The sequence below is a fragment of the Mastomys coucha genome, unplaced genomic scaffold, assembly GCF_008632895.1.
Source record: "Mastomys coucha isolate ucsf_1 unplaced genomic scaffold, UCSF_Mcou_1 pScaffold17, whole genome shotgun sequence".
Taxonomy (NCBI): Eukaryota; Metazoa; Chordata; class Mammalia; order Rodentia; family Muridae; genus Mastomys; species Mastomys coucha.
The window spans coordinates 4,665,216-4,686,750 of record NW_022196899.1 but is presented as its reverse complement, the minus strand read 5'-3'; the positions used below and the strand labels follow the sequence as shown (position 1 = coordinate 4,686,750).

The window sequence follows — 21,535 nt, the reverse complement described above, 5'->3', positions numbered from 1 at the left end:
GCCTGTTTTGGAGTAGTGCTGACTTCAGAGCTGGCAGGAAAGTACACTTTCCTAGAGTTCAGTACACCTAAGGCTTTGACTTACATTGTATTGTTTAGAATTCATGACCGTATGTAATTGATTCTTTCAAAAATAGGTTCCACATGCGTATTTATGCGTGTGCATCCATCAGGTGTCAGCTCTGAGATGTGTTTCCTGTAGACTGGGACACCTTAGCCACGTAACTTAGGATGGATTACTGTTCCATAGCTGGTTAATCTCCTTTAGGTCATTAACAGCTTAGAGACTAAAAAGCCAACCCTCTAAATACTGCTTTATGCCTGAAGAGTCAATGTTCCTGGGAACAATAAGATGTTTTCTTTACCTAACCAGGTGCAGCCCATGCTCCCCAGGGGTTGCACTCTGGTGAGACTGAGTCAGGAGGGATGCTACTCCAGGGACAGTTGTAATTAGAGCTTTGCTCCATTTTGATTAAAGGAGTCTGGGTAAGGCTTGGGCACCTTAAGTTTCATGGTGACTTCCAGAGAAACCAGGACTTGGGCTCTGCTGAGGGTGCATGTTTTCACCACAGAGGACATGAGGCCAGTGTCAGAGTGCTGCAGCCCAGCCCCAGCCAAGGCAATCTCTATGACTTGGCAGAAAACAAAGGTGTGCTTTGCTATGTTGAGACCATCCATGGCCTGGTTTTATTTTCATTTTTTTTTCTCAGATAGATAAGAAATTGGAATTGTTTGTGGTAATTCTGAGCCTGCTCATTGGCTGGTTTACTCCATGCCCAGGCAGAGCAAGGCAGGCAATTCTGCCTGAGTGAATGGTATCAGGTATCTTTCCTAAACATCAGGCTTCCCACTTGTACCAGGATGATGGAGTCAATGGAAAAGACCAACATGTTTAAAATTTTTATTTTGTAGCTGGGCATGGTGGTGCACGTCTTTTAATTCCAGCACTCAGGAGGTAGAGGCAGGGTGATCTCTGAGTGAGAGAGGCAGCCTGTTCTACAGAGTGAGTTTCAGGTCAGCCAGACCTACTCAGAGAAACTCTTGTCTCAAAACACAAAAACAAGGGCTGGAGAGATGGCTCAGTGGTTAAGAGCACTGACTGCTCTTCCAGAGGTCCTTGTTAAATACTACGTGGGTGCCCCACTCACGAAGAATCAGGGATGGAAACCGATGCAAATAGCATGAGGTTTTTATTAAACCAGTATAATGGGGTGGTACTGCATTGGGGCAAAGGCGACCTGCAGGAAACAAAGCTCTTACTTTTTATACCTTATCAGAACAGAGTGTTACACTTTACCAGGTGAGCTGGTTTTACTTTATCTTTCCCATTGTTCTTTTGTTTCTATTGACCTTTCTCCTCCAGGTGAGGATTAGATACCTGTGTCGAGCAGGAGGGTTTGGGGGAGATCCACCCTCCCAGGGATGTTTTCTGGAATGGGGCATTTCTTGGGGATGGGTGTTTGCTCTGTAAACCCTTATGAAGCTCTTTGTGTTTAGGCTTAATGGACCTCCCTTGCTTTTTGGTATTTTTATGAGGTATCCCCGTTTTGCTCAATTCTTACATTTCCCCCTCTTTCTTGGAAATATCTCAATCTTGAGATTATAGGCTATATTGCTGTACCTCATCTTGGTTCGCTTCCTGATATTGCTGTCTCAACATCATAATTTGTACTGTACTGACACGCTCTCTAATGAGGGTAACCAAGAGATTTAGAATGCAGGGGCCAATGGTAAGTAATAATAGAAGTATAATCAGTGGTCCTACAAGTGTAGAGACCAAAGTTGTGAGCCAGGGGGAGGAGTTATACCAAATTTCAAACCAGCTCTTGCCTTGAGCTCTCTCTTTTTTTCCTCTGTTCTAAACCTTCTCTAATCTTGGCTAAATTATCTTTGACTCTTCCTGAGTGGTCTATATAAAAACAGCACTCCTCTTTCAGTGCGGCGCACAGACCTCCTTCCTTAAGAAATAACAGGTCTAATCCTCTCCTATTCTAGAGGAGCATCTCTGAGAGGGAGGTCAGGGATTCGTGGAGGTCAAAGTCTTTTCTATTTTTTCTATATCTGAATCAATGGGTGCTCTCAGTTCTCCATATGCCTTATTTTGTATGGCCCTAGCTGCTGATCCTGTGGCCGCCCCTGCAGCTCCTATACTCACCCTCAAAATGACTGCCAGGGTAATTCCAAATTCTATTTTGTGTCTTAATAAGTCTCTGGTCTCGGGATCCCAGTAATTCAGTACATCTTCATAAGGGAAGCAATCTAGGCACTATATGGACCAGAACACAAAAGTCATGGTTGTTATTTAGAATCGCTAAATTTATACAGGTTGTGCTTTTTCACCCCTACTGAGATGTTCTGGGCCCTAGATTTATCTTCTGCCCAAAGCTTAAGAGTCAAACTCAGGGGGATAGACACAATTTGCTCCATGCTGTCCAAAAATATCGTCAGTCCAAGTCCACACGCAATCAAGAAGACAGAGATAGACAAACTGAGGCGTCCCTGCTACAAGCACCCCAAGCACATAACAAAAGAACATGGTAGTGGCCTTCTTTCTTCTGCTACCCCCAGATGGTGTCAGACCCTCCTGGATCCAACTTCCCAGACAGAGGTCTGGAGTGTCCAGGACTCTTGTAGCCTACGATGGCGAAGTATGTCTACCCACCTTGCAAAACCAAGAAACTGCTGCTGCCGCACGGATTACAGACACAGATGCTAGAAGTCAGACACAAACACAGAAACAACCACGGTATCTGCTAGCCTGCGATCTCCTGAGTGGACAATCCTCTGATCTTCAGTCACTGGTTCCATGAGAGGAGGACCCCTTCCCAGCCCATGCACCAAGATGTTAAATACTGCCTAGTTGCCCCACTGGCAAAGAATCAGGGATGGAAATCGATGCAAATAGCATGAGGTTTTTAATGAACCAGTATACTGGGGTCTTCCTGCATTCGAGGCAAAGGCGACCCGCAGGAAACAAAGCTCTTAGTTTTTTTTTTTACCTTATCTGAACAAAGTTTGACACTTTACAATGTGAGCTGGTTACATTTTACAACGTGAGCTGTTTACACTTTATCTTTCCCATTGTTCTTTTGTTTCTATTGACCTTTCTCCTCCAGGTGAGGATTAGATACCTGTGGCAGCCAGGAGGGGTTGGGGGTAGGGGAGATCCACCATCCCTGGGATGTTTCCTGGAACCGGGTATTTCTTGGGAATGGGTGTTTGCTCTGTAAACCGTTCTGAAGCTCTTTGTCTTAAGGCTTAATGGACATTCCTTGCTCACATGGTGGTTCACAACCATCTGTAATGGAATATGATGCCCTCTTCTGGTGTGTCTGAAGAGAGCAACAGTGTACTCACATACATAAAATAAATAAATCTTTAAAAAGAAAAAATAAGGGCTGGTGAGTTTGCTCAGTGGTTAAGAGCAGTGACTGCTCTCCCAAAGGTCCTAAGTTCAAATCCCAGCAACCACATAGTGGCTCACAACCATCCATAATGAGATCTTCTGCCCTCTTCTGATGTGTCTGAAGACAGGTACAGTGTACTTACATATAACAATAAATAAATCTTAAAAAAAAAAATTAAAGCCAAACAGTGGTAGCGCATGCCTTTAATCCCAGCGCTTGGGAGGCAGAGGCAGGCGGATTTCTGAGTTTGAGGCCAGCCTGGTCTACAGAGTGAGTTCCAGGACAGCCAAGGCTACACAGAGAAACCCTGTCTCGAAAAAAAACAAAACCAAAACCCATAAAAACAAAAACAAAAAAACCCCAAAACCACAAAATAAAACAAATTTATTTTGTGGTCAGACTGCTTCCATGAGATGTAGTTTATCAAAATTTAGAATTTACGATCCGGTATTGTTAGCAGTTAGTATTTGAATCCATTTTTGGTGTGTGAAGGTCCAAGACAGCCTAGAGTGTTCTTCAGGCATCATCTACCTTGATTGATTTTTTTTTTTTTCTTGAGATGAAGTCTCTCTTTGTAGCACTGGTTGGCCTGGAACTCCTTTTGTCAGCGGTTCTTAACCTGCGGATCTCAACCTCTCTGGAGATTGAATCATCCTCTCACAGGGGTTTCCCTAGACCATCGGAAAACACAGATATCTACATTATGATTCATACCAGTAGCAAAATTACAGATATGAAGTAGGACGACAATAATATTATGGTTGGGGTTCACTACAACCTGAGGAACTGCATTAAAGGGGCTCAGCATTAGGAAGGCTGAGAACCGCTGCCCTATGTAGACCAAGCTGAACGCATGTGATCCTCTGGAGTTAGAGCTCCAGAAAGAAGGTTGTCGGCCACTGTGTGGGTTCCAGGAATTGAACCCAGTTCCTGACAGTCAACTTCCGAGCTACCTCTTCAGCCCCACCTTGACTTTTGAGACAATCTCTCCCTTGGTAGGGAGCTTGTGAAGTAGGCTAATAGGGCTGCCTAGGGAACCCCAGGGGGTTCTGCCGCATTCTGTCCCTTAGCTCTGGGATTACAGACAACAAGCCACCGTGCCCAGCTTTCTTTTTCCCTGAGTGTCCTTAGGCAGCATTCATTGACTGGGTTTATGCGCAGTCCAACGGCAATTGCAAGCTGTCAGAAGCTCCCCTGGGACTCCCGCTCCCAACCCTTGTTAACTTTAGTACAGTTTGGCAGAGGTTTCCATCCACAGAAAGGTGTGCCTCTGCCCTTTAAGTTGCATCTGCTCTACAATGGCTAATTATTAACTATGTTCATCTACATCACATACTGGGCAGCTTTAGATACTATAGCCAGTGTGTAATTTTCAAAGTTCTAAAAGTGTGCTAATTGGAAACTCAGAAAAAAATAAATCCTTTTATTAAAACACGGTCTTAGACTGCGGGTGGCTGCTGGTGTCTTCTCAGGTGACTGAAATGTTCCTGGAGTTAGATTGTGGTGGTTAGCAGCTGCGCAGCTCTGAAGATAGCAGAAAACCGCCGAACTGTACTCCTTATAAAGTCTGAGGTATCCTCAGACTGGTGGCAGTCCCCCTGCCTCATCTTCATGGGACAACAAGGCTAAGCTACCATAACTGGCAAACTGTGTTCTTTATAAAGGGTTAAATGTCATAGAATTGGAATTATGCCCAGGTAAGGCTCTTACTAAGAAAACATTATCTTACATGTTACTGTGACTGTCTCCCCGTCTCTCCTCCAGCTCTTTGTCCGGGGCATGGCTGGCGTTTGGCGTAAACAGGTCACTGAGTGCGGAAGGATACTGTAGTCCATTCTCTGATGTACCGACAGCATCATTGAGAGTATGCAATTGGGAAGTGGCGGCTGGGAAGTTTAAGCAGGTGCCAGCCTGTGCCGTGGAGCTTAGCGCTGTATTCCCATGGTGGAGTCGGGAGGATGGGAGAGGACCACATGCTCTCTGAGGCGTCCCCTGTGGGAGCCATATGCCTACTCTTGTGGCAAGAGCAGTGTGTTCATGCAGCAGCTCTTTCAAAGCTGCTAACACCATTGTAGGCCCCACTTCAAGCTCTGTTGGACTGCAGATTGTTTCCAACACATGAGCTGTGGGAGACATAGTCAGTCATAGCCGGGAAGTAGTTAAAATGATGCATACATACATAGATGAGCTGGGCTGCATGGGAATGGTGGTGGTAGTGGTGGTTTGGCAGGGACAAGGTGCACTTGAGAAGCAGGGAGCCTCCAGGGGGAGGGGTTCCCAATGAGTCTGGTGCAGGCCAGATCCAAGCCCTGTAGCTGAATGTTGGCCACAATAGTATTTTGTGACTGGCCATTTTGTAGGGTTTAAGGTTAGGAGATGATCGATACATTTGGATGATGTGAGAGAGGGGATGGCGTGGAGGGCAAGAAGTTCTTCGATTTTCACAGTGACTGTCAGTGTTCGCAGTGAGGTGATAGCCAAGAAATGAGAGGAAGATGGAAAGAGAACCAGGCCTTGATCAGGGTAGCCATGGAGGGGCTGGCTTCCAGCCTGGCGAGTGTGATGTTCACTTCTCTTTTGGGGCTTGGGTTCAATTTTTTTCTCTTGTAGTTCAGGCTGTTCTTGATTTTTGAGCATCTTGTATTTCTGGGGGATAAACTTAAACTCCCGATCTTTCTGCCTCTCCTTCCAGAGTGCTGTATTATAGGCATGGTCTCATGCTGGCTCTTAGAATTTTTTGGGTAGACACATCTAGGAAGGAGATTCATGTCACCATCTCAGGAGTCCACACAGAAAGTGGTCATGGCCATTGCTTTGTACTTGGCTAGTTTGAACAGTCCCTTCGTAGCCCAGGTTGGCCTCAAGCTCGCTATACAGCTGAGGTGGTCTTGATCATTGGGTCCCCCTCCGCTGCCTTTGCTTTCTGAGTGTTGGGATTAGAGCGTGCCGTATCATTCCTGCTTCACGTGGTGCTGGAGAAAGGACTCAGGGCCTTGAGCACTTTAGGCGAGCACTCTAAGAAATGGAGCCATATCCCCCGCCCTCACATATATCTTGAACTTATATCTGGCACATAGAAATCTGTTATTTTTTTCAATAGTGTAACTCATGTGATTTCCTGCACATTATTCCTATATAATTTACCTCCCAGTTCAGTTGCTTTAAGTGTAATTAACAGTTCTGATAAAACCTCCTGAGTTGTATCCCCCCGGCTCCCCAACCAATATTTCTATACTGAAATGAACATTAATCTACCTTCTGCCTCAATGGGTTGATTTTTCTCTTCCTAACATTGAGTTGCTAGTGCATTTTGGGAAGTACAAAAGCGCATTTAACTGACTGCTTCCCAGCAAGCATAGCTTTTGCTGAGGTTTTATTTGCTTCCTTCCTACTTCCTGTAAGAAAATGGCAAGTTTGAAATCTGTGCCTTTGGGCAGACTTGCTGAATTGGGTGTTGCTATTACACTGGCTCTGAGGAAAGGAGCAGGCTGTGGTGCCCGGGTAATGATCTCCACTTGAATGGGAACTGTGTGAGGTTCCCTGGCCACAAGGAAATGCCAGTGCTTAGTGTATATTTTATGATTGGGGCCCTGGGGATTTCAGTTTTTCTTTCATCTCTAACCTGGAGGATTTCGGGAGCTGTCTTACTGTGGGGTGTATCCTAGGGCAGACTTTTCACAATTATTTGGGTACCTGTTCTTGGAACTGTGAATGTAAACCAGCTGTTTGTGTTTTGCTTGTCTTGATTTTTGAGGTAGCACTGTTTGACGTAGGCAGCCTGGCCTTCCACCGGCTATATATCTGACGATGGCCTTGAACTCTGGACACTCTTGCCCCCACCTCCTAAGTGCTGGGATTATAAGCGTGTTCTACTGTTTGCCTGCATGGCTCACCAGGTTGTTTTGTATTTTGAGACAGGGTCTTGCTATGTAGCCCTGGCTGCCCTGGGACTTGTTACATAGACCAGGTTGGCCTTGAACTCAGAGATTACCTTGTCAAAGATTCCTGTTGATGGTGTTAAAGATGTGCCACCATGCCCAGCTACTAATTTTTTTTTTAATCAAATTAAAACATTCTAACTGTAAATGCTTTGCATACGGTCATGGTGAGTATGTTTTAGCAACTCCGTTTTTTTTTTTTTTTTTTTTTTTTTTTTTTTTTTTTTTTTTTTGTCAGTATGTATGTGTAGATGTATTAGGTAAGAGTGACAGCAGATTTCAGTCAAACGGTCCGGTCCAACTGGCTGTGCTCAGGCCTCCTCTTTTGAGCTGTTTGGGGCAAGCAGAGAGAAGGCTGGGGCGTGTACTTCATGGGAATAGAAACTTCCTGGGGTTGGCTGGGAGGTGAGCTGCCTCTCTGCCTGACTGCCTCTCTGCCTGCCTCTCTCTCTCTCTCTCTCTGCCTCTCTCTCTCTCTTTCTCTCTCTCTCTCTGCCTCTCTCTCTCTCCCTCTCTCTCTCTCTCTGCCTCTCTTCCTCCCTGTCTCCCTCTCTCTCTGCCTCTTTGCCTCTCTGTCTCTCTCTCTGTCTCTCTCTCTGCCTCTCTCTCTGCCTCTCTGCCTCCCTTTAGGGAAGTGAGTCAAGAAAATGATACTTCCTCCACGGCCTCTTTCTCTTTCTCCGTCAAAATAATAAAGTATTTAGAATGCTTTAGGCAGGAGTCTTTTGGTAGATTTTTAGTCAGCTAAAAACTGCTAACCTTTTCTGTTTGTACATGTGTGTGTCAAGAGTGACATAAAACCAGCACGCCTAGCTGTTGTTGTAAGCGATGCTTTTAGTTTCTGTTGCTACTGTCGGGCAGTTTGCCATACAGCAGCGTTCATTCTTGATGTGAGCAGTCTGTTATGTGTTTTCTGGCCTCTGGATTGGCCTCGGGGCCATGCTGTCAGTAGCCTCTTTGCTGCTATAAGATAGATAGACTCCTGAAGACAAGAAAACAGTGTGTGTGGTTTCCCTCTGCTTGGGTTGTGCTGACTTCGTAGGAAATGGTAAAAGCAGCAAAGTTCATGTTTTGGAGATGAAGTAGCCATGTGGGACTTAATCTGTGTCTCTGTGCTCTGTGGGAAGCTTCTTCTAATACGTGCATGCATCTGGGGCTGGAGGGCACTGGTTGTAATTCCATCGCTGGGAAGACAGAGAGAGGCAGACGCCTGTGATTTGAGTCAGTTCTGGTTTACATGGAGTCAGGGCAGCCATGGTGACATGGAAGGCTTTACCCTGTGCAGAGAGACCGCACAGAGGCAGAGAGAGAGAGAGAGAGGCTGAGAGGGGTGGGGCAGGGAGGCAGAGAGAGAGGCAGAGAGAGGGGCAGAGAGGTACAGAGAGAGAGAGGCAGAGAGAGAGAGAGACAGAGACAGAGAGAGGCAGAGAGAGAGAGGCAGGGAGAGAGAGAGAGAGAGAGAGAGAGAGAGAGAGAGAGAGAGAGGCAGAGAGGCAGACAGACAGAGAGAGAGGGCAGAGAGGCAGAGGCAGAGTCTGTGGGTTTGAGGCCAGTCTGTTCTACAGAGCCAGTAGCCAGTTCTAGGATGGCCAGGACTACACAGAGAAATGCTGTCTTGGATAACCACACCACACCACACCACACCACACCAAGCAGCCAGCCAGCCAGTCAGCCAACGAATTAGCCAACCAATCAACCGAATAAAACAAATGAACCAGCCAGTCAGTCAGTGAAGTGTTTGTCATCTCAGCAACAATGTTCCTTCATTTCTACCTTGACACACTATAGCTAAATCCTCCCCTCATGCCTCCTGCTGCTCCCACCTCCTCTGATCACCGAGACTTCAAAAGAGACCTCTGCTTGTTGAGCTCGGTGCATGTCACCTTGGCTCTCTTCTCAGAAGGCATAGGCCCTTGGTGTCTCCACTGAAGAGCTCAGATAGACTTGGGTTGGTGGACATTCCCTGTCAAGCCTAAGCTTTGGTGCATGGATGGATGAAGCCACTGGTAGGGTGGAGGTACCAGGAGATGAAAATAGTGTATGTGACAAGACTTCTGAAAAGGAAGGCCTGGACTGAGTAGAAAACTGTTCTGTAGAACAGGCTGGTGAAGCATTTGGAGGAGATAGAATGCAGGCACACAGCGCAGGGCAGCATGGGAAAGCAACATTCGGGGTAGTTGCTTCGGGTTTCACCAATGCAAGTTGTCAACCCAGGAGCCTGTGGGGGACACTTCATATTCAAACCTAGCACTACTGGTTTGGATCCTGCAAAAAATAGTTTTACCATCTTAAAACTCCTGTCCTCCACTTACTTACCTTCCAGTCTCCTGATCCCTGACAGCCAGCTGGTCAGTACTGATTTTTTTTTTTTTTTAATGGTCTCTGTTAGCAAAATGATGTGTTGGAACGGCGGTGGTCATGTCTGGAAGTACCACAGTAGGCCTAAACAGTTCCGTGTGTAAGAGGTTTAATTGAGAGGGAGTAGGGGTAGTGGTGCGGAAAGAGGGGCGGGGAGGAAAGAACATACATATTATATATATGGGTTGTGACGTAGCTGTCGAGGGAAAGGTGGGACGTGAGCCTAGCGGATTCTGGGAATATGGTGGCTGTTGCCCTGGCAACAGGTCTGTGGACCTGCCCATGTATCCCCAAAGGCTCTGGATGCTAACAGTCTCCATAGTTTTGCTTCTTGCAGAATGTTGGGCTGTTACAGTATGACTGGCTTCTGTCAGTAATGCCCATTTACAGTTCCTTCATCTATTCCTGATTCGTCACTTAGTAACGCCCATTTACTGTTCCTTCCTTCATCTATTCCTGATTCGTCACTTAGTAACGCCCATTTACAGTTCCTTCCTTCATCTATTCCTGATTCGTTGGGTGGCTCCTTCCTCTCTAGTGCTCACTAATAGTTCATTGGCTGCTCATTATTCTGTATATTATCTTGTCGTGCAGTTGAGGGTGACCATCACTAAAGCTCCAATGATTGTAGGGTAGACAGGTGTTGTATTCCTTCTGTTCACAGCATCTGTTGTCTTGGTGACAACTGCCTTCTTTTCCCTGTGACGCCCTGACCTGAACTTGATGACCTGTACTTGTTCTGTCTGATGACATGAATGACTTTCTCTGTTCATATTCTCTCTCTCTCTCTCTCTCTCTCCTCCCCTCCCTCCTTTCTTTCTCTCCCTCCTCTTCCTCATTGTCTCCCCCCGCCCCCAGTCCCTCCCTCCCTCCATAGAGAGGATCTCACTATATAGCTCTGGTTGTTCTGGAACTCATTATGTAGAGCAGGCTGGCCTCCAACTCAAAGAGATCCTCCTGCTTGTGATTCCTAAGCGCTGGGATTAAAGGTGCGCCACTATGCCCGGGATACCTTAAACTCTTCTGTGATCATTTGGCTTTGGCTTTCGTATGGTGGTGCAGAATGTGTGGAGCCCAATGCTTTCAGTTCTAGCTCTGTTGCTCTGATTCAGTGGCATGTGTGTTTCTGTTTTTGGGCAGCCCACACCATGACCATCTGGGGATAAGGTCATTTTAGAAGAGAGATTTACAAAATCTACCTGTCTGCTAGTAGACTTTGTTATATCTTGCTATAGCCATACTCCCCAGAAGCTCAGTAGCTATCTATGAACAGCAATTCTTTTTTAGGTTAGAACCTACTACCCTGGTAAGCTGCTGGGGAAGCTGGGTAATGTAGTAGTTTTACTGTGTAGACACATGGCCACATCTAGCTTCAGGGGATACTGGGTAATGTAGTCTAGCGGTGTAGTCACATGCCATATTTAGCTCTTCAAGGGATACTGGGTAATGTAGTCTAGCGGTGTAGTCACATGACCATATTTGGCTCTTCAGGGGATACTGGGTAATGTAGTCTAGCTGTGTAGTCACATGGCCACATCTAGCTGCAAGGGAACACGCAATGTAGTCTGGCTGTGTACATAAGAATAAGAGGATATTGGTTTGGATCTTAGCCATATTAAGTAAGCTTATTGCCATACAAAGTTTTGTCTTTGATGGATGCTATGACTGCCAAGTTCTTGATACTTTTTTGGGGAAAGCTTTTTTTTTGGTAGCTTCCCCTGCAGCTACCATGGTAGTAGGTTCTAACCTAAAGAAAATGAATTGTTGTTCATAGCTACTGAGCTTTGGAGAGAATTGCTATAGCAAGATATAACATAGGTCTACTAACAGATTATCTTTTTAAAAAAATTCTTACCCTGGAGGGGTGTCTCTATGTGCACATGTGTGGTGTTCCTGAGCATGCTCTGAGCTCCTGCCGAGTGCCAGGCTTAGCGCTGCGCCACCAGGCTGAGCTGTGGATTTTCTCTATAGCTGACCTCTGGATCCAGCCAGCAGATTTCTGTGGTCTGTCTGTAGCGCTCACTCATTTTCGGAGGAGTTTGCTGTGCCTCAGCTTGCTGGTGACCGAACTTTGTGGCCAACATTCATTTGAAGTAAGTGCCCTCTGTTCTGAGAAACTCGTCTTGTCAAGGAGGGAGCTTCATGTGAGGCCCCAGTTGCCGGGAAGAGCTTTGTAAACGTTGTAAGTGGCACGGAAGCCTTTCCCAATCACAGCTATGTCCATCGGCTCATTTTCTTCCCTGGAGCCTGGCACTTGGGGGTTTTGCATCCCTGCTGAGCCCTCTTTGAACTCAGCAAATCAGGCGAACCTCTTTATCTCCTGATAATCTCAGCCCAGAGACCACGATGCTCTCAGATCCACCATTAACAGCCGGAGACCACTTTTCACCCCTTCTTTCCAGGCACTTAGTATTTTTATCATTCAAGACTCAGAAATAGTTAGAGGAAGGTAGGCAGGTAGGTGTTTACATAGCAGTTTGTGAATCATTATCGTAGCAGGAGAACAAACACGCACCACAGCCAACCTCCTTTGGCTACAGAGCCCCTTGTGTCCAAGCGTATCTGTTCAGAAGGGGCTGGTGGAGATGCAGGCCGGATACTGGGCCAGTTACCAATAGCAGCGCTTCAGCTCTGGAGTGTCCCCCAAGGCTTCTTGGGCTGAACACTGCACTGGGACTGTTTAGGTCATGCAGAGGGTTCCCTTCAGAGGGATCTCGGGACCCCAGCCATTTCTCTCTGCTTCCTGGCTTTCGGCTGTAAGTCGAGCAGCCTGCCTTTACTACTGCAGGATGTTCTGCCCCGACACAGGCCCATAGCGACCGCAGATAGAGTTCACTAAGTCTATGAGTCTGAACTCTTTCCTCTAGAATTGAATCTCGGGTCTTTTCATCATAGCCAGAGGTCCCTAATGTAACAGTGGACCCGTGCATCTGTAAGTGAGATTTAGTGCACGCTTGATGTTCACACCGACAATGAGATTACCTATGACACAGTGTTCCAACAGTGTGCCCCCCACTAGCTAAGGGGCAAAGGACTGGGAAGTCAAGGCCCCTTCTCAGATGGCTCATTAGCTGCTAGTTGAAGTTGGTCCTGGCTGCTTTCTCATTGTGTACGGGTATGTGCACACACACACACAGTATTCTTATTTTCTGAAAGAAAGTTGCATCCGCTAGGCCCCAGACCTCTCAAGACTTCAGTATTTCCCAAGGAGGAGGCTGCTCTCTCAGACAACAGTAGTACAGTTGTCTGTGGGCACTTCCAATTTTAGGTCTGTCTGCCTGCCTGCCTGCCTGCCTGCCTGCCTGCCTGCCTGCCTGCCTGCCTGCCTGCCTGTCTACCTGCCTGCTTGCCTGCCTGTCTGTCTGTCTGTCTGTCTATCTATCTTTTGTGGTACTACGTATCAAATTCAGAAACTTGTGCAGTTGGCGCGTAACACCACTGAGCTCCATCCCCAGCACTTGTTTTGAGACTGGCTCTCTCATTGCGAACTTCAGATTGACTTCGAACTCTGTATCCCAGGCCGCTCTGGAGTCAGGGTCCTTCTGTCTCTGCCTCCAGAATGAAGGGATCGGTCTCAGGCTGTGGTGCTGCCATACCTGGTCGAAGATGTGGTGTTTTCTCCCCTCATTATAGGACAAATTCTAGGATTAAGTGTAATATTTCGTTACCGTTGTTTTGGTCTTCTTTAATACAGATCATTGTTATAGCCTCTACCTAGCTTTGACAATGTTGATGTTTTCTTTGAAGAATGCTGCCCTGGGCCCCTCGAAGGGCCGAATTAAATGAATAACTGTGGCATTGTTTTCTTTTTGGGCAGTCCTGTATTGTCACTTTGAGGTGTCTTTCCGGGGCCTGCCACAGAAGTTCCTAATTTTGGACATATATGGTTCACATCTAGAGGGACTATTCTGACCCACTAGATTACGCACTAACAAGTAGACAGAAACTTTATTTTCTTTATAGTTCTTTGCCCTACTTGCCTTTCTGCTTGTGAGACTTTTAAGGTGTCAGGAGGCCCTTAGCACACATCACTCCCTCCTCCTAGCAGAGATCTGTACTGTCCTTGGGCGCCCTCTGCAGGTGCTGTTCTGTGTGAGCAAGTGCCTGAGGTCGTTAGACACCCACTGACTGCCTCTTCTTCTGGTGGTTGGTGCCTCTCACTAACTCTTCAGTTATGCAAATATGGGTCTGGCAGTGTGGCCTGCTCTCAAAAAACAGGTTTGACAGGACTAGAAAGAGTCTCTGGAGGGAAGAGCTCTTCCAGTGAACCCCGGGTCACTGCACTCTACAACTCCAGTTCAGGGAATCCTTCTGGCCTCTGTGGACACCAGGCATGCATGTGGTGCACAGACAGGCATGCAGGCAAAACACGGATACATATGGCATAAAAAGAAGTACATCTTTAAGGAAAGTATTTGGTTACTAATTTATCAAGAATATTTTCTTGTGGCTAGAGAGTTGGCTCAGTGGTTAAGAGCAGTTGTTTGTGTAAAGGCTCCGGGTTTTGTTCCCAGCACACCTATGGAGGCTCACTCACTACCTCCTTGGGCACCAGAAATGCATAAGGTCACCGATATACATGTAGGAAAACTCTTACACACACAAATTCACAAAACGTAAAAACTAAAAAGAGCCAGGCAGTGGTGGTGCATGCCTTTAATCCCAGCACTTGGGAGGCAGAGGCAGGCGGATTTCTAAGTTTGAGTCCAGCCTGGTCTACAGAGTGAGTTTCAGGACAGCCAGGGCTATACAGAGAAACAACGTCTTGAAAAAACAAACAAACAAAACTAAAAAGATATGTTCCATGCTAAATATGTATTTTCCCTATTGCCATGTTACTACCTTTGTGTATTCTGCTGCGCACATATATTCCTTTTAGCATTTAAGCCATCCACTCAGAAGGTAGTTGTATTGCTCATGTTTCTCAGGTATGGTCTAAAATGAACATCTTACGTATGCATACTGTTTGCAATAGCGTGTAGATTAAGATAACTTGATAAGTGAGTCAGATAAGTATGAAATATAGAGAAAACATAGGTAAAATAGAGAAGTAAATCTATAGAGGAAAATCAAGTCTAGGAAGACATTGTCTAGGACAAACTGAGGATTAGTTTAAAAGACAGGGGACTGGCTGAGCTTGGTAGTGCAGACCTGTAATCCAGAATAATCCAGGTCCTCAGGAGGCCCTGGTAGGGAGGCTCTATGTTAGAGACCAGCCTGTGCTATATGGTAAAACCTTGTCGAACAATAACAACAACAACAACAACAACAACAACAACCAACCAAGGGCTGGTGACCCAGCTCAGTGATAGGGTGTGTTGTAGTATGTGCAAGCCTGTGGGTTTGATCCGTAGAACCCCAAAACCAGCCAACACACAATCCTGGGAGAATCAAGTTGATTGAAACACAGTTGTGTGATAGCGAGACGAGAGGAAGTGGGTGCCCAGAGCCCTTTGCCACTGGTTCCAGCCCCAAGAGAAGCAGACTTGTCGGGGGTCACTGTAATGCCGTACTGTACATACAGGGGCTCTGTCCTTTCCCAGTCTGGTCCCAAAGGAGTCCTGACCCCTCCCACCAGTGTCAAACATCTTAGGCTCTAGAGAAGGTCATTGTCTTTTGCTTAGTAAGTGTGTTGGGGGCGATATTGCCTGGGGCTGTTCAGGTCACACCTCTGAACAGCCCTGTCTGTCTGGGCCACATCTGAAACAGGAGATCAGGTGGGGACTCTGGTGGTCTTTTTTTTTTTTTTCCGGAGCTGATGAGATAAGTGGTCGGGAATTCTTCAAGGGAAAAAGATGCAGACAAGGCAGAAGCTGGCCAGCCTTGGGTGGAGCCAGAAGACCAGCCCACAGATTGCAGAGGTGTGGCAGGGGGCAAGGATGCGCGGCTCGTGGTGGACAGCTGGCCGTGTACTATTGACTATAATCCATGTGAGGTCAGGCCTGGGGAATTTGGGAGAGAATAATGCTGATTCTGAAGTACTTTTTCCAGACAGCCCTGTGGAAATAGCCATTGCCCAGGGCCAACTCTTCCTTGGGCCAGGTAGCCATACGGGAAACGAAAAGACCTGCTGTGTGTCCCCGAGGCTTAAGTTCCTTGTTTGGATGGTCCTAGGGCCTTTCTGAGTATCCTTTCCTGTTGTCTGTGTGCATCCATTGCACTGTGTGCACCATCTCCAGAGGGGCGTTTCTAACAGTGAACTACCTTCCATTTACTGTCTGTCATTTCCATCCGTCTGTCCGTCTGTCCATCCATCCACTCACCCACCATGCAGCCATGATCAAGCCCAGGGCTGCACACGTGATGGGCGAGCACTTTCTATTCAGCCACACCTCCTCTCCTAATATTTACTTTTATGCTCCCCTTGACTACTTCAAAATCCTTGTGTTTGTTTCTTATAAAAGTATATAGTAAATGTAAAAGGCTTATCATTCTGGCTCTCTTGTCGGTGGAGTCCCAAGCTACATTTCTATTCTTTTATTTTTTTTTTCAGCCCCCACTTTCTGTTATCCAGAACACAAGCCTGCCATTCCAGGAACCCACCCATGCCTTTTCTGGGGCCTGCTTGGCTCTGTTTGCCATCCCCAGGGCTGGAATGTCTGAACTGGGTCTGCCAGCAGATAGGAAGGGGGCACTGTTCTTCAGAGCTGGGGACTCTGACCTAAAAGGGGCTTTAGCAGGTAGACAGGTCAGACTTCTAGACAGTTACATAGGTTCTTAGCCCTCACATTTGAAAATAAGGCTGTTTTATTCTCCACTGATTATAAGTCCCATATTCGGGTAAGGCCCGCAGAAATGGAGCCATGGAGTCTGGCTGGCAGAGGGTTCTTCACGCATGGGTGGGGAAGAGATGGGAGGTGGGAGGAGCTAGAAGAACTTCTGAGAAGAGGTGATGGATGGTCTTGAAGGATGCATGGCACAAGCTAGAGGAAATACAGTACAGCAGTGTGTATAGGATGCAGTGTGGATGTCATCAGAGGCTGGAGTGTGTCTGTGGCAGAGTTAGGTGACAGCTGTAGCTCCAGGAAGCGGGGCCCGAGGGGCAGTGAATGGACAGACGCCTTCCCACCAACTCTGACTGGGTCCTGTCAGAGTGAATGGCATCGTGGCCTGTAGAAAACCCGACTTTTTAGAAGAAAACAGAATCATTATCCTTTTTGTACAGGGCTTCACTACATAGCCCAAGCTGTGGTAGTTTCCTGCCTCAGCTTCTCTGGTTCTGGGATTTCAAGTATGAGCCATTGCACCTGTTTGTGACAATTCATTATTTCAGTTAAACAGCAAGCATTTGTAACTGCCAAAGTCCTTGGTATCTTTAAGAAGGAAAGTATAAATATTTTTGTTAAAAATAAATTCTCAGAAAGTTTAAATCAGACAAGTATACAAGACTACCCAAAAAGAACTGAAAAGAGAATCAGTCATAAATTGAGATGAATATGGACCGTCTTAGAGATTTTGAAGACTAGGCATACACTGAAGTTTTTGCTCATCAGTAAAACGTTTTGCTTTTGGGGGACTGGAGAGATGGCCCTGGGCTTAAGGTTCCTTACTGCTCTTACAGAGGACCCAGGTTCAGTTCCCGGACTTCATATAGTGCGCCATAACTGCCTGTTACTCCCATTCTAGAGGATTCTGTCAGCCTGCTCCAACTCCTGCTGACATGCACGCAAGCCCACACAGACAATACAATAAAAAGTTCAGGCCTCACATTTCAGAAATTATAAATATACTCCAGAGATTATATATTGAGATTTGAAGAGGTAGGACACAATTATAAGTGTTAACTGAGTTACTTATTTTGTGTTTTTGAGATGGGGGTCTCTCATGGAAGTCCAGGCTAGCTTCAAGGCAATCCCCCTGTCTCAGGTTTCCGAGTAATGTGATTATGGCAAGAGCCACCATGCCTGGCTTGATCTATTTCCTCCTTTTAACTTAGTTCCACCAAGGGCTCAGAAGTGGGCCACAGCAAAGGCTGTGGAGAGCAAGCATGGGAAGGTTCTAGAAAGGCCTTGTGATTGAGGAAGTGAACGCGGGTGATTGAAAAGTTTTACAAGCAAGCTCCCTTTCTGCCTGGTGAGTGTGCCAAAGGAAACAAGTTCTTTGTAGAAGCCTCGGGGCATGCCTGACTTTGCTTAAACAAAGGTGCCAGAGCTCCAGGAGGGCGGAGAGGAGGGTGGGAGCCAGCTGCAACATTCGAGCCGCTTCTGTGTGTTTTCTGCTCGGTGAAAACCTCATTCTTCCAAAAAGAGTCAGATTAAAAAAAATTTTTTTAACAGTTATTCCGATTCTGCTTTGGGAAAAAAAATCGATGATGGGCCTAGCTTTATTTTTGTATCATGTTCTGCCTAGAAGGCTGGTTGCTAACACGAAATGTCAAGCTCTCAGAATTCTGTGTAATACAGGGTGCAAGGAAAAGTACCACCCAGATGGCATTTGCGGGGGAGATTACCGACAGATTATCCTCTCTTGTCCCAGAAGATTAAGTCTGCCCTGGTGAGGGTGTGGTCAGCTGACCGCTCTAGAAAATTGTATTTCCAACAATCTTCCTGCTTAGTATCTAGGACGTGTACAACTGACCAGGGCTGCAGAGGGGGCCTCCTTTGTGTACCCAGGAAAGGCCACTCCCTCTGCCCAGGTTGGTCTTTGTCCGCTGAAATCCGCAACAGGTGGTGACTGGGGCCCTCCTAAGGGAGGAGTCACTGCCAGATCTGCTTGCTCTGAGCCCAAGCCACGCCCAAGCCACGCCCAAGCCATGCACCTGAGCCGGAGCTGGGCGGGGCTTTAAGCACGGTTCCTTTCCCCAGCAGGGCTCCCAGGCCTGAGGACTAATTCCAGGCGGCCGCAGCACCATGCTCGCCGCCTTCCTCTGGGATGGACTCTAGAGATATGGAGTTGTATGAGGATTACGAGTCCCCGTTTGATTTTGATTCTGGAGTGAACAAGAACTACCTCTACCTCTCTCCAAGCGGGAACGCCTCGCCGCCCGGGTCACCTACACAGAACGCCGGTAACTATTGACTTTGCGGTAGTGAGTTCCGTTTACTCTGATCAAACCCAGATGTAACCCGGGGTTCGTGTGACTTTTTCGTGTTAGTGTGGAGGTGCGCTGAGGTGCCGCTGTGTTCTGAATAACTGGTTCAACACGGAGAGGTGGTTTTTGGTTGTTAACTATTAGAGTGGGACATCGGATTTTAAAGTGGGCACTGTTTTTAGTGCTCCTTACAGGTCTGCAGGTGCATGCCGTGATGGTAAATGACGAGGGCTCTCGGGGTCAAATAGTGTCTACAGTTTTAAAATCTGCCTAGGTTATGTCTTGGTAAAGGATGCTTAGGCATTCAAAAACATTCACCACATTCAAGGGCCTCGTGAGTGCGATATAATAACACCACAATTATCAAGGTGAAAATCCGCCCGGGTTTTCCCTTGGAAGACCAAAAGCCATTTAGACAAATAGCTCTACCACGCAGTTTCCAGAAAGGAAAAATGAAAAATCCCGCACCTTTGGAAGCAGTGGTTTCTTCCCGTGTGTGTGGTACGGATCTGTTCACAAGGCGGGAACCAGGCTATGACCCTCTTAGTTGATCAGCGCAGGGCGTCCCCACAAAGGGTCCAGCAGAAGTGGGGACAGCCTCATTGCCAGCTCACAGGAAGGATCCTGTGGCCTGCCAAGGAGAGGGGATGGCTTAATGAACCCCTCGTAAGGAATCGAGGAAGCAACGTGGCTCTCCCGGAAGGAGTTGACTGTTCCCTTACTGGGGAGAATGGGTTACGTTTTGTTCCTTTGAAACAGCAGAGCTTGGGAGACCTAGGAGACACAGTCCAGGACAGAGCCCGGGCTTTTGTGCTAACATTAGTATGCTTCAGCGCTTGGATATAGGAGCCACCTCTGAGGAATAGTTTGGATTCAGAAGCCCGCAAATGCTAACAGTTACAGGTTAACACTGGCCTCTAAAAGCTGTCAGCTGTCAGTAATGTCTGCGGGGAGATGAGGCACGGGGAAAGTTTTTTTCTTCTCATTTTCACACTTCCCTTGCCTGTAACCCGTGTGGGACCTCTGGGCTTCCCGTTTAGCCAGCACTTATCTTCCTCCTCCTCTCTCTCCCTCTCCCCCTCTCCCCCTCTCCCCCTCTCTCCCTTTCTCCCTCCCCCTCTCCCCCTCTCTTCCTCTCCCTCTTCCTTTTTCTCTCCCTCCCTCTCTCCCTCCCTCCCCCCTGTAGTTTTTCAAGACAGCATTTCTCTGTGTAGCTCTGGCTGTCCTGGAACTCACTCTGTAGACCAGGCTGGCCTTGAACTCAAGAGATCCGCCTGGCTCCACCTCCCAAGGGCTGGGATTTAAAGACATGCCTCACTACCACCTGGCCAGTGTGTACTTTCTGAATAAGTGAGTGGGTAGCTAGTGCCTGCAAAGGGGACTGATGCAAAAAGCTATCCTACTCACAAAGGCCCGGGAACACTTATCTGAACAAGAAGTATCCTTTGAATTGTATCCAAATGCTGTCTCGAGCTTGGTGCGCAGGTGTTGCGATTTGAGTGGTGGGTGGGAGGACAGCTGGGTGCTGAAACAGAAGGAGGGTTCCATCCGGGCTGAAAGCACCCTTCAGTATACCTGTCTACCCTTTGGTACCTCTCTAGCCTGTTTTTCCTATTGTGCTCTTGTTAAGTAGCTTTTACAGTCTAGTTTGAAAACATGGATGTGTGAAACCTATTGACATCTGGACTACAAGCCTATGAAACTCATGTACCTTGACGTTTGAGGCAGGAGAATCGTGAAGCCCAGTACTTGGGATGCTGACTCAGGAAGACTAGTTTTGAGACCAGCCTTGTCTACAATAGTTAGACTTTGTCGAAGATCGTCATCGCTGTCGTCGTCGTCGTCGTCGTCGTCGTCATCATCATCATCATCACAGCAAGAATAAATACAAATAAAGCAAAGCAAGTGTTTGTTGAATAATCAAACTGAGTGGAATTGTCCCAGGAGGACCCATCCTGCTTGTTTTTTACAGATGTGAGAGCACTGATGCAGGAAAGGTGTTTGGTGTGCGCTCATCTGTTAGCCTAGCTGGCACTAACGCTCAGCTTTCAATTCCCAAACCCTGGGTTTGCTTTTTCTGTGCTGGGGATCTCCAGAGCCTAGAGCATGCTCCCTGCTTGCTCCCTCACTGGTGACCGCTCTTACCGGCTGATCAGCCAAGCCTATCTTTTCTGGTCAGGGATTTTTACTGTTGGTTTTTGTCATTTATTTGTTTGTTTTTATGTGCCACTGGGACTTGACTACTGTACCCCATTCTTTGCAGGTGCCTGTCAGCCACCATCTGTATTCCGTTGGCAACCTTCACAGTGCTTTCCATTCTAGGAGCGCTTCTGGGGCTACTCTCCACAAGCTTCCCTTTGTGTGGAATCTCTTCCCCTTAAGAAGTTCCAGGCCGGGCAGTGGCGGCCCCCGCCTTAATCCCAGCACTTGGGAGGCAGAGGCAGGTGGATTTCTGAGTTCGAGGCCAGCCTGGTCTACAGAGTGAGTTCCAGGACAGCCAGGGCTATACAGAGAAACCAGGAAGATTCAGGAAGTTACAGGCCCCTTAACACCCTTGGTTCTGCTCGGGACTTGGGAAATGATGTGTAGGGCAGATGATTGGACAGCAGGGCTGGGGCTGCAGCTCCATGGTGAAGTCCTGCCTAGCAAGAGTGAAAACTCAAGCTGCAGTTCCCCAACTCAGAGTTTATTTCTAATTCTGCTTTACTCTCTGCTTTCTCGTGAGTCAATCTGTTCTCTTTCAGTACTTCTCAGAGAAGTTACTAGCTGAGTCTTGCAGGTTTTTTTTTTTTTTTTTTTTTT

At 47.1% G+C, this 21,535-nt stretch overlaps 1 protein-coding gene across 5 annotated transcripts in view; it reads left to right on the top strand.

Moving 5' to 3' along the window:
• The window catches only part of Tpd52 (tumor protein D52), a 78,247-nt gene that overhangs the window by 29,736 nt on the left and 26,976 nt on the right, over positions 1-21,535 (top strand). The window contains exon 1 of one of the 5 annotated variants that reach the window (XM_031376324.1): positions 18,532-18,709. The exons of 3 other annotated variants lie outside the window; for them this stretch is intronic. In XM_031376324.1, the coding sequence (XP_031232184.1) occupies positions 18,574-18,709 (136 nt within the window). In that variant the 5' untranslated portion in view covers positions 18,532-18,573. Of the gene's footprint in view, positions 1-18,531; positions 18,710-21,535 lie in introns of those variants that run through there. One more of the 5 variants, XM_031376325.1, reaches the window with a different exon arrangement.